General features: G+C 42.1%; 1 protein-coding gene across 3 annotated transcripts in view; it reads right to left on the minus strand.

The window, feature by feature from the left end:
- Window positions 1–12,775, minus strand: part of itsn2a (intersectin 2a) — a 35,079-nt gene that overhangs the window by 1,035 nt on the left and 21,269 nt on the right. For 2 of the 3 annotated variants that reach the window (XM_079351579.1, XM_079351578.1), the window contains 20 exons: window positions 12,357–12,771; window positions 11,147–11,316; window positions 10,914–10,974; window positions 9,015–9,247; window positions 8,900–8,940; window positions 8,617–8,783; window positions 8,292–8,325; window positions 7,983–8,104; window positions 7,020–7,116; window positions 5,811–6,002; window positions 2,655–2,776; window positions 2,464–2,570; window positions 2,193–2,376; window positions 1,998–2,096; window positions 1,740–1,907; window positions 1,431–1,643; window positions 1,187–1,308; window positions 1,013–1,095; window positions 705–788; window positions 446–619 (listed from right to left, as the gene is read on the minus strand). In XM_079351579.1, coding sequence (XP_079207705.1) covers window positions 446–619; window positions 705–788; window positions 1,013–1,095; window positions 1,187–1,308; window positions 1,431–1,643; window positions 1,740–1,907; window positions 1,998–2,096; window positions 2,193–2,376; window positions 2,464–2,570; window positions 2,655–2,776; window positions 5,811–6,002; window positions 7,020–7,116; window positions 7,983–8,104; window positions 8,292–8,325; window positions 8,617–8,783; window positions 8,900–8,940; window positions 9,015–9,247; window positions 10,914–10,974; window positions 11,147–11,316; window positions 12,357–12,771 — 2,888 coding nt within the window. Of the gene's footprint in view, window positions 1–445; window positions 620–704; window positions 789–1,012; window positions 1,096–1,186; window positions 1,309–1,430; window positions 1,644–1,739; window positions 1,908–1,997; window positions 2,097–2,192; window positions 2,377–2,463; window positions 2,571–2,654; window positions 2,777–5,552; window positions 5,598–5,810; window positions 6,003–7,019; window positions 7,117–7,982; window positions 8,105–8,291; window positions 8,326–8,616; window positions 8,784–8,899; window positions 8,941–9,014; window positions 9,248–10,913; window positions 10,975–11,146; window positions 11,317–12,356; window positions 12,772–12,775 lie in introns of all 3 variants that reach the window. The other variant, XM_079351577.1, reaches the window with a different exon arrangement.

The following is a 12,775-nucleotide window of genomic DNA, read 5'->3' on the forward strand; positions in this document are numbered from 1 at the left end:
CAATATGGTAAGGGTAAATATATTGATTCCTTCTCTCTCGTACTCTATTCTTCATTAGATCATTATTTTAGATATAAAACAGGCTGATCAGTCTCTCTAAAAACACATGATGGTGTCCACAAATATCGTTTCTTTTTACAACCTAATTGTATTACAGCTTAAAAGAAAGGCATACAGTCCACACAATGTAAAAATGTAAGCCTGAATAAGAGAAATTTGACAAAATGTACTTTATAAATATCCATAACCACATTTATTGCTAAACAAAATGTTGGAGAACATGTCAACACTTATATATCTTTAAAGCCTTGGTGCTCTGGCAAACAAATATGCTGTTGTGTTTTCTCTTTATCCTGAAGGGACACATGCATCAATTAAAAAGCTGAATAATCTACTCTGGTTGTGCAAGCTTCTCAAGCGTCTGTTTGTGTCCTGGCTCACTGACCGTCTGGTGAGAACTGATCCTTCTCAAACACAGTGATGCACAGCACGTCCTGGTACAGGTCTTTGATGAAGAACTGACAGTTGAAATTCCACTTTGGGTTCAGAGTGTCCGCGATCGGACGAGAGGCGTAACACTGAGCGCCCATCGTCAGCTCACAGTACGGGTTACTCTTCCCTGGAGAGAAGATGAATATGTGTTTATTGTTAATTGTTTTGAATGAATATTTATAGACGGTCTGTATTGACTCTGAAGTCTTTACCGTTAGGTTTACACGCTTTAAGCTCCTGGGCTTCTGTGACGGTCACCAGCAGCCGGCCGATTCCGCTGCTCTTTAGGGAACGAGCTGAAACAAACAGACATTATCTATAGGTGTGGAAAACTTCAGGACAATAATTTCTTTAAGATACAGTATGTTAACGAAATCCACTGCAGCCACTTATGTGATATATTCTGCTCTTTGTTTGGTCTCTGAAAGGTTTTTGCACTGTAAAAAATGTGTAAAAAGTCTTTCATACTGAAAAATATAAATCACAGTCAGTAAATTCACACTGATGGAACTGTGTTTACCTTGGTAAGCCTTCTCTCTCTTTTTCTTCTCCGTCTCTATGAAATGTTCAGATGCTGCTTTGATTTTCTGCACCCATGCTGTCCTGCCGTCAAAATAAACACAAAAATAATTAAAGACAATATGATGAAGTTTTTTTTTTTAAAGAATTGCATCTGTCTGTGTGCATGGCTCACCTCTCATTTAAGGTCTCCGTTTTCAGAGTGTAGACACGGTCAATGTGCGAGACGTGGAAAAGTGGCTCATCGCTTGAAGGATCGGGAGGCATTTTCACCAAAACTTCGTTAAGAAACAGCGGCTGGACAAAAACAGAAAGTGACGAGTGCTCTTTTGGGTTTAGTCTTTCACTTATGCACTGTTTCATGAAAAATTAAAGCGAACCATGTAGTATTTTTATTCCTGTCAGGGAAAAGTGCTTACTGTTTTGTACATCTTCAGCTGGATGTTGGTCTTGAGGCTGAACAGCTTGTCTGCTCCTGAGGAGGAGAAGGGTTTGGCGCTGTGTGTGAGGAGAAGGAAATCATTAAAAAGGAAAACCCACAGCTCCCTGCTGCTTTTGGTTTTGTGGAGACGTCCGCTGTGGAGCAGCTTGCGAGGCCCGAGGCAATTAGTCAGCGAGTTGAAGACCAAGTGCTGAAAGAAAGACGAGGAAAACAAGGAGAGATGAAGAGGAGGACGATAAAACGCCTAATACAGTTATAGTCGGAGTCGTTGCCTGGCGGTGTTTACCTCGATGGGACCCTCACACTGAACGTGGCTCTGGATCCACTCGAGTCTGTCTGAGTTCTCCTTCTCCCTGACTCCCTCGTTGACCTGAGAGCACAGCTCCTCAGCTCGCTCCAGGGCTTCTCTCAGCGGGCCCCGGTCTGCGTGAGCTTCCAGGGTGTGCTCCAGGATCTAACCGTCACGAAGAAGGAGAGAAGAAATGTTAGAGAAGGAAAGGGAATCACATGATACAAAGCAAGTAAACCAGAAAACATCACTGACGTTCTTTATGAGCAGCGGATAGCGTGTGATTCTCTGCATGGGCTTGAGGAGGAAGCTGGATAGTGGCATTCCTTTGCAGCGGTAGTTTGTGGCAATCTTCTGCTCGAGAGGAGAAACATAGTGAGAAAGAGGATACTCTGTCGCAGGGCAAACAGCAGACCCATGTTGGCCTTCACTGTTCGGTCTATCTTCTACCTTTAGGAAGTCTTTAAAGTCGGGCTGGCTGTATGTTTTGTTTTGCAGCAGGGCAGCAGCATTGAGCTGACAGGAGCAGAAGCGGATGTAGGACTGCATGTGAGCGAGCTCTGAAGCTAACAGCTCCCCTATCAGCTGGACCGGCATGTTTTCACCTCCCGTCTTCTTACGGACTCGCAGGGCTCTGGAAGCAGCGAGGAGAATTGAGAAAAACAAAGATCAAGTGGTGGTACTTGTTCAATTTATAATAACGGTGATTGTTGGTACCTACTTCAGTAGTTTGGTGTTACACATTATCAACTCCCTCCAGTTGACAAAGATAACACCCATCTCATCTTCTGTTAGACGTCCTGATTCTGACATTGGCTTGTAGAAGACCTGAGTGGAAAGAATACAGTCACAACAAAAGATTCATGCCTAATGAAAAAAAGAACACGTGTGTTTGTGTGTGTTTGTGCGTACCTCGAGAACCAGCTCAAGGTCTTCCACATAGGTCTCCTCTGTCTGGATGAGCTCATGGATGTAACCCTGTCTCTTCCTTTCCTGAGGAGTCATCGAGTCCAGCGTCATCAGGTCAGCACACCCTACAAGTGCACACGTGCAAAAGTGCAGGCATGCATGCACAAACACGAGCATGTGCAACACGCACACACACACACACCCTCCTGTCAATCACTTTCTACCATGACAGATGTCAAACAAACACTACACACCTCAGGATGTTAAAATCTCCCTTTATTATAAGTTCTATGATATTTCATTTACATATAATGCACAGACAAGAGTGAGGCACGTTGTAGTTGCAGTATATGGACTTCGGGAGCATACCAAGCAATGCTAACGCTAAGAACACTGCCATCGAGAACATGAAATGAACGAAGCACCTTTCATGACGGAGCGCTCTCTCCAAATCATTGCATAGGTGTGAATGGGTAAATGCTTCAGCTAAAGCGCAGTGGAAGACTTGGATGATATTTCAAATCTTTGAGGTAAAAACTTGGCAAAGATAGGGCAGAAATGTCAGCAGTGTTGTGTCGTCATCACCCACTCTACTTTTAAGAGTTGGTACGCTAACATCTTTTTTTGTGCTGGTGATATCACAGTTTGGTACATAATGAGATTTGGACTTTTTAAGTCAGTTGGAAGCATTTCTACATGGTGGAGTGCATAAGAATTGAATAATTCATTCACAATATTTTAGTATAAGCACGGGCGATGCATCAGCAAGCAGCAATCAAGGTTATACGGGATTAAAGCAATAGTGAGTGTTCAGATTGGTCCATTTTTAGCAAGGTTTACTGTTGTTAGTGCAAGAATGAGTGACCCTGTTATAAAAGTTCTTCATCCTACTCTAGCCTAGCCTTAATTTAGAAAACTAAATGACTTCAGTCTGATGCAATGTATAGATTATTATCACATCTGTGGAACCAAACTCTTGTGATCCATCTATCCAATTATCTTAGGCAAAACTTCAAATTTCATGCCGTTGAATCAGAGGGACAAAAGTCTCTTGGGTCGGACTCACACGAGGCCATCCGTACCGTGTCCAAGCCCGCTTTGCACTCAAAGTCCAGTTTGTTTGACTCGTGTGAACAAGTCTAGCTGCCGCCACCTCTCTCCCTCTGTTAATTAGTTAGTTACATAAACATCAAGGGAAACCCAGGAGAGGAAGGAGCTAGGGGGATTAGGAGGAAAGCCTTATAGAGAAAGATGACAGGATAAAAAAAAAAAATTAAAAAGAGGAAGGGTTTAAAGATGCTTAAAAGAAAGAAAAAAAAAAAGGATCAACAATAGGAGTGAAGAACACCACATTCCAAAAAGGAGTGAGGTGAAAAGCACGGGGCTGGGCTGTTCTTGCCGATGGCTGGGCTTCCTGTTGCAACAGGGTAAGTCGAATTGGCTGAGGAAGAAGAGCAGAAGGAGGAAGAAGAAAGAAGAAGAAGAGGAAAGCCAGCGCTACTGTCCTACAGAGGAGAAAGACAGATGAAGTGGAGGAGCGGGAGGGGGAGGTGAGTGAGATGAAGGAGAGGCGGGAGAGACAGCAGACATTAATATAGTTTGAATATTAATGCTAGACTCACACATGCAGGTGCATTAATAATGTATTTCAGGAAATGCAAATGTTGTTACTAATCACATCAGCTGGAGCGCGATGCTAATTTCTAACATTTCGTCTCTCTGATGCAGCGCAGACCCTCGCATGTACAAGAGCGTGTATGTGTCAGATCATCTTCATTACAATTAAAACGCCATCATGTTTTGTGTCTGCAGCTTTAACAAGTTCATCCTCATTAAACGTCCAGTGTGTTCACTCTTGTTAACAGAGATCCACTGCTGCGAGGAGGACAGGCAAGCTATGAATACTAATTCCAACACACCTCCACCGCTTCAAAATGAGCCCCGTCTCATGATTAGAGCAGGTACGATGTGAAGGTGAGCAGTGAACTAACAAGAGTGCAAGCAGAACCTTCCCAACAGACCAGTGATCAGTGTACACAGCAGCAGTTTACAAAGTGGACAAGTACCTTTCAACCAGCCAGTGCAGATGAGGTGGACATTTAAGGACAGGACTGTTTTACGTTAAACAACGTTAAACACTCGAAGTTTTGACTCTGTGAGTTGTTGGTAATACTTCTGCGAAGAGATGCTCATTCACTCTGATGATGAGAGTTGAATAAAAATAGCCATACCACTCTCGTGTCTGGAGGTTAAATCTGTAGCTTCACTTCAGTTAGCTGAGCTCGCCTAGTTTGGGTTTGAGAAATGTAACTCTGCATGAAAAATCCATCCAAATTGACTTTTAATTTTTTACGACCCAAATCACAAGCAGTTCTCTGATTATTTCCACCTCCAAACTCCAATCAAGTATGAAAAATGAAAGGTTAAAATCACATGACAGATTTGGATATCAAGGGTACTCTACTTACTTTAATTTGATGTTATGCTATGATACAGCTTCCTTCCTCTTTAGTAAAACTTGTGTCATTTTAAAAATTTGGATGAGACAATTTTTCTTATTCTTCCTAGGTTTTATGCTAAGCTAACCACCCATTGCACCATCTTTCCTTTATTTGATTATAAATGACCTTCCTTTGTAGCTGTTGTTATTGACAGTATCGGCCTTTTTAAGACTGCAGGTCAGATTTCTTCTTAGTGGTTAAATGACGGTGCAAAGATGCTTAAAAGGTCTAATTCTTAATCCTGACTTAGAAGGACTGACCGTTAACACTTTATTTCTTGTTGATTGAAGATGAGTGTCATAACCAAAATACATGCAGGACTGAGCATTACAAGTGCAATGGGTTCATGATCACCAATAGTCCCTCAGTGATAGACAGAAAGCATCCCTCATCAGCTTACCCTCAGTCTGTCCATGCTCTGACATGGATAAGGAATCTACTGTGCCTGAATGAGCCGAGTAAAACCAAGAGACAAGTTTCATTTGACATCTTATGAATAAGTTCAATCAGTTTCACTTTGGGCCAATAATAACATTGTATATGCAGTAAGACCACCAAAAGACACAGAAAGTCCAACTAAAATTCAACCAATTTCACAAATTTCCTTCAAAAATGTTGTGACAGGTAGACGGATAAAGAAAGCTTGAGGTTTACTCACATTGCTGGCTGGGGTCGGATTCTGTTGTCATCTTGACATAATTGGTGGGCAGCAGGCCTGTGACCCCGTTGGCTTCTCCTTTCCACCAGTCAGGGTTGGTTTTATCCAAAATGTTGATCAGCTGACCCTTGGAAAAATTCAGCTCGTCCTTATTGGCAGCCGTGTAGTCGTACATTGCAATTACTTGGCACACTGAGGGAGCAGAGGCACAAAAGAGCGTGGAGTATTCGATGTCTCAGAACTCTGATTCCGTGTGCGTGTGTGTGTGTGTGTGTGTGTGTGTGTGTGTGTGTGTGGCAATGTTTGGCAATTTCCTCACAAAGCCGTGATGGATTTTGTTGACATTTGGTTGAGACATTCACGGTCCCATTAGGATTAGCAATAAGAGCTTCTCATCTACTTCCTGTGGTTCTAGAGGTACAGACAGATCCACAGACAAACAGGAATATTCAGTGAACTGAAACGTTTCCCCCCGGAGATTGATGAACTCCTGGTTAATTGTATTTAGTCTTATTATGATGTCAAATGTTCACTTTTTTTTTTAATAGTAAGGTCTGCTGCTACTTATTCCAAAACCAAAGACATCCTTCCTAAGTAGCATATTTAAGCATACATAAATTCAAAACAAAGACGGTGATCATTGTGAACATTATACCTGAGCAAACATAGTGTGAAAATCCTCTCTTTAAGCATTTTACAATGATAACATAAGCATTTAGCAGTAGAGTTTGACAGAGCAGCTAGCATGACTATTTACTCATTTCTGATCGATGTATTTATGTTTTTAATGTATGCAGGTATTGAGAATATATTCATGTTTTTTTAAGCTAGGCAACTGGATATTTTTAATGTAAACAATGTGTTTCACAAAACTAAAGAAACACTCCAGATCTGTGTGAATATTTAAAAATGATTTGAGTCAAGTCAGTGCACGATGACAGGTGGTTCACTTATATGAAAGACTCTATGGGTTTGAATTTAACTTGAACAACTGTATGTAAAGCATCTAAATCAGAGGCACAGAGATTAGTAGGTATTAGCAGAACGTCATCAAAGCCTTTAAATGTGTGATTCTAAATGTCCCTACATAAGCAGTGCAGTCCAAAAGAAAATGTGCAAACCAACCCGACCACTGCTATGTAAGAAAACAAATGATCCTGCACTCTGATCACAAACAGGATGTCTTGCTTAAAGTGTGTCAGCCCTCACCTGGCAGAGGGGAGGGGGAGGACTTGCTGCTGGAGGGACCGAGCAGCTTGACGTGAGACGAATGAAACCAGCCTCTCTGCCGCTTCCTGCCTCGAGCCTGGAGGGACAAGAGCCAATGAAAGTAAATCAATCTCCTGCTGGTTCAGTTTCTGAATTCTTAATCGAGAGATGAATTGATGGATAGATTTTTTTTTGAGAGCGGAGAGGCTGAACATCGAGAATCTCAGCCGTGCCAACAACCTTCCATTTTAAACCTGATGGCTCTTTACCTGGAATTTATTTTCACTGCCCTCATAAATCAAGAAAAAGCCGAGTCTGAGGTCTTTTAAAAGCAGATTGCTACACTGTTTCACCAAATTTAGAAAAATCTAATGTTCGTAGGGTCAGTTGTGGTAATAATATTTACTCCTATGTTTTAGATTTAACTGTTGGGTGTCATGTCTGAACTGTCGCCCTTTCTCTCTGCTTACTTGACTCAGCTGTCTTATTACCTTATCAGAGTGCTCACTAAGAGCTCAACCACAGCTGCAGCTGCAGCCTCAGCACAACGCAGCAGAGAGGATTGACTTCTCACTGCTGTGGATGTGTGACCTATAGACAACCCTGTTATTACTCTTCTAACCTCCTGTCAACCCCTCACAAGCTCCTCACTGATCTGAAAAGTCAGCAGATACAAAAACATCCTCAGTGAGAGCGGTATTGACCAAGTCGACTTACACTGCATCAACAGCTTTTTAATAAACAATAAAGAAATTCTCATGTATAAAATAGTTCTTATGATTCCTGTTTTCTTCAGTCCAGCAATACATGAAAACACATGGTCATGAAAATTGGCAGCATATTTCAGACCACTTTATATGGATGAATGATGCTGAAACAGTGCAGTTCACCTCATACAGCATACCAGCATTAAGACTGTAATGCATTCAAGTAAACTGTTGGAGGGTCCCTTTAATTTCTTACCTGCAGTTCCCCGAGCCACCAGCCGGTGGAGTTCTTGGCCAAGACCACTATCAGTTGCCCTGGAGACAGATGTAACTGATGCATCGTGGGGGCCGCCGCCATGGTGACTGCCTGAGCAATCTCTGTTGACCAAACAGAAAAACCTGAGGATCAATTTATATATCAGGAAAATGTCAGGAGCGTAAGAGAGTTTATCATTTGTTTCTATGTGTGTGTGTGTGTGTGTGTGTGTGTGTGTGTGTGTGTGTGTGTGTGTGTGTGTGTGTGTGTGTGTGTGTGTGTGTGTGTGTGTGGTGCGTGTGTTCTCACCTGGCTTTTTGGTTGTTGCTCCAGGTCTGGTCCCCTAAATGAAATTAGGAGGAATAAAAAACGAAATAAAGTTTTAAAACAAGCAAAAACACTCACATAGCAACAAAAATGCTCGAATGTAGAACTGTAGAATCATTTATTGATTATTTCCAACAGCTGAACAAACGCTCATCACAGGGATAAGATATTGCTAATTTTATCCGTCTAATAATAAAGAATAGAATAGTAGAAGTTATTACATTTCTGTAATACTTACTTTATACTTACTCAAATACAACTTTGGTTGTAATAAAATCATTGTACTTAACAAAACAATGATATTCACCTCTGGCTCTACAGGTCGGACGTAGTTGGAAGGAAAAACCCCCGTATGGTCCCCGATGCATCCTCGCCACCACTCTCCTTCTCTCTCTGTCACCATGACAACATCTCCCTCAACAAACGTCAGGTCCCCTGCCTCCGGGCTCTCGTACGTGTACAAGGCCACATACTCTGGTTCAGACAAAATTAAAGAGAGAAAGTCAGAGCCACATGTGGGACTATTTCAATCATTATCCTCCCTAGAAATGTCTGTGGGGACATTTGGTGCAATGAAAAACTGCACTTACCCTCAAGCTGAACTGAGTCCGATGTGTCATATGAATCCACACTAAAATAAGAATAACATAGTCAGTTTACACTCGGTTTATAATGGGCAACTGAGATGTGTGTGTGTCTTCATACTCTGTATTGTCACACATCTCCAGAGTGACGTAGCTTTTAGGGAACCATCCCTGTGTCCCGTTAAGCTGTCCCAACCACCAGTCTTCCCTCTGTTGCAGCACACTGATGATGTCCCCTTGTGTGAAGCTCAGCAGTGTGGTGATGACATCGCCGCCGACGGAAGAGAGGTTGAGGTGAGTTTCTGAGGTGGCCGACCAAGAGGAGACGGCTCGAGTGAGCAGAGGGACTGAGAGCTGAGGAGTGAGATCAGGAGGACAGAGACATTTTCCATCACGAACAATGGAGCAAATACACACAGTTATCCAAATGAAAACGGTTGGGATTTGGGGAACTAATTATAAAAGGGTACCAAATAAATGGGTCTTGGGCAGAAGAGTATATGCCTTCAAAACCCCCCACTAAAACAGACAAACATACACTGAAGCCCAAACTGTCTCTTGAATTTCCCTCGGGATCAATAAAGTATCTATCTATCTATCTATCTATCTATCTATCTATCTATCTATCTATACAAAAGTGGGTATCAATCAAGGGTGTGAGTCACAAATGGTAGCATATGGTCATAAAAGGTGGAATTACAAGGGCATATTCAATAGCTCCTGATGAGCAATGAAACCTGTGACCTAGTTCCTTGGGATCCATAACTTCTCACTTTCTAGGTTACTCATCTAGATACAGAGCGCCCTGGAATATTGACTATTTCTGACCATAAGGCATAACCTAGTAATTCAAGGCCCACTAACACTGATGTTATCTACTGGGAGATGGTGATCTGTAAATGTCTTTGTGACCCACAGAGAGAGAAGTGACTCCCAGTAGAGAGAAGCTATAAATAAACTACCATGCTGCTGTCAAAGAAGTGTGTGTTGATGTGAGCTGCAGTGTGTGGACCCCAGCCAGAACCAGTTCTTTAAACCCTAAGTAAGGTATCAGTACACCAACAAGAAACCTACCATAGTTGAGCCAACATTTCTAATTGTCTGATTTTAAGTGTAGGTGAACTAAACCCATTTCACATTGAGGGGAAACATTTACAGTTGTTAAGATCATCTTTTTGGCAGTTCTGAAGAATGCAAAGTCAAACACGTACTCTCCTTTTAGCTCCATTTTGTTCGCCACCAGCTGCTGAGAAAATGAGCTCTTAAGATAGGCTGCATAATTCTCCTCTATGTTCAGCAGGTAGTTGCAAACTTCTTCAGAAGGCTGTTTGAAGCTGGGCAGGTCAACCATAGAATGCAGTCAATATATTACAGCTTTATGTGCTGAAAACAAAACAGCCTAGTTTGGATAACAAATGTATTAAATTAGGGGCACGAAGAGTATGACCAGAAAAGTGTTCGGGCCATAAATAAAAACAATCAGAAAAAAAGGACCCGGTAGTTCAGGTAAGCTAAATGGAACTGTATATTTCTTGGCAGGTTTGTGATCACAAGTGACACCTTCTTTATTATACCTGCATTAAACCCATTGTTACAGCAGTATACAAGCATTGACTGCAGCTGCTTTAATCTTCAAACACTAATAGGGAAGGGTGGCCCAAAAAGGCTCATGAAACCTTCATGTAATTTCACCACAGTAGATCTCAAATTACAGAACAACTGTACATAAACTAGCTGTTTTTCTAAAAAGAGCAGCAACAGAGAGAATAAATACAGACACCATGAAAACAGATGATTCCCATGTTGCTCATGAATTAAACATCGCCTCTGTATTGAGAAAACACATGCAAATCTGTACACTGACACAGCAACAAAACAGTTTAAATCTGAATCTGGGGAAGCTCATTTGAAAGTCTATTTGTCTATGAATAGTGAGTTTCCTTTCTGTAAACAAAGTTAGACACAATTCACAGCGTGCCAAGAGTGTAAAGTAAATGTTAGTCAAGCTTTCCTTTTTTACCTGTGAATTGTCTGGTTGGACTGGGGCGATGGTGTTGCTTGCCTCCTCCTCACGTGGGACTCTGAGTGAAACAAGAAGGACACAACACATGAATAAAAACAAGCTAAATGTACTGTAGCATATATTAAAACGCCCCATGGTGACTGAGAGCAAAAAGTACAAAACTCCTCCCATCATTAGAACTAAAATACCACAGAGAAACGGTCACGTCTTGTTATTTCACAGGCTGTTACCCTGGGTTAAGTGGGGATGGTGGACGGGACTTGTTTCCAGCTGACAAAAGAGCAGACTCAGTCGAAGGAGAAGCAGGACATTTCCTTGCGTAACTCTGGGGGAACCAGCCCCTGTTTCCACGATATCTTCCACACAACCAGCCAGGCTCACCAACAGTCTGCTCATCCACCTGCATGATGGAAAACACAGTTCAATCAACCCCAATCAGACATAACAAGGTGGCGATACACTTGTTCCTAAATGCTGTCAACTTTGGACCAATCGGAGTGATTACTGTTCTACAGTAATTATGAACTACTACAGGGTTCGGTTACCATTCACACAAATCTGCCATGGCAGCGAGGTGTTAACAGGCCTGTGTCCTTTTCATTACGATCATCACACACTGACATTTATTCGGTTCGGTTTCGGTTTACACAACGTCACACTGCTCTCTCCACTAACATCTTTACTGGGACAGATGTGGCTGCTCTTGTTTCACTTTACACAGGGTTTTTTTTGTCCTTCAGCCTTTGCCAATAACTAATACTGTGTGTTGAGCTGAACATCTCTAAGTGAGCTTCTAAACCAAGTACCTACAGTACAGCATGCTGGATTACGGCAGAACTGTAACCATTGATGTTGGATAACAGCTTCAAGCTCCTGTGAGAAACTTTTGGTTAGTGTGGATTTCGGAGACTTCTGCGGATCAGGTGGCAAATCTTATCCCTTTGCTGATTTTTGTCCCGAAGATTTGAAAGTTTTCACAGCTGAAAAATGCAAAAGAAAGGCTGTTTCTATTGCACGCTTTTAGACACTTCGTCGAACACCGACCCTGTGCCAGATGTCACAGGCATTTAACGAAGAAGAAATTGTCGGTCTTTATGCTGAAAGGAGAAATCTGTCTGTTTCTTCACCAACTAAAAACTTCAAACAAAAGCTTTTATTAAGATTAGAATTACAGCTAGCTGAAATGTGACCCACAGTAAATATACCATTAATAGACAGAAATAACTTATAGCAACAAATAAAACCTATTATTAGCTATTATTGGCTTTTTTTCAACTCATATAACTTACTTAAAGTTGTGGGTATTGATACACTAAACTAATAGTTGCTATATAAAATCCTGAAATAAAAACACATCTACTAAAAAAGGTTTTGTCTGTAGAGTAAGGGTAAGAGTGTACATATGTTAGTCAGTGTGTGTTCATAGCGTGTCTTTTGTACCTCTATAAGGCCGTCTGCGTCTATACTCAGCTCGTCTGCATTTCGAGCGACAAACGAGTACAGAGCTTTGTATGACGTCAGCTTGGATGATTGCTGATCCACCAACACCAGCTGCTGTGCTTCTCTCTCTTGTTCATCCTTCCTCCGCTTCTTTTCCTCTTCTTCTTCTTCCAGCTCTTTTCGCTTCCTTTCCTCCTCCTCCTCCCTCCCCCTCTTCTCCTCCTCCTCTTCTCTCCTTCTTCTCTCCTCTTCTTGTGCTTTCTCCTGAGCTGCCCGGAGGCGAGCCTGTGCCTCCCTCTCCTCCTCCTCCCTTTGCCTGGCCCTCTGCTCCTCCTGGAGCCTCCTTTGACGTGCCTCCTCTTCCTCCTTCTCCCTCCTCTCCTGCTCCCTTCTCTCTTGCTCTAGCTTTGCTCGTCTGC

Source organism: Symphodus melops (assembly GCF_947650265.1).
Source record: "Symphodus melops genome assembly, chromosome: 1".
NCBI classification, from domain to species: domain Eukaryota; kingdom Metazoa; phylum Chordata; class Actinopteri; order Labriformes; family Labridae; genus Symphodus; species Symphodus melops.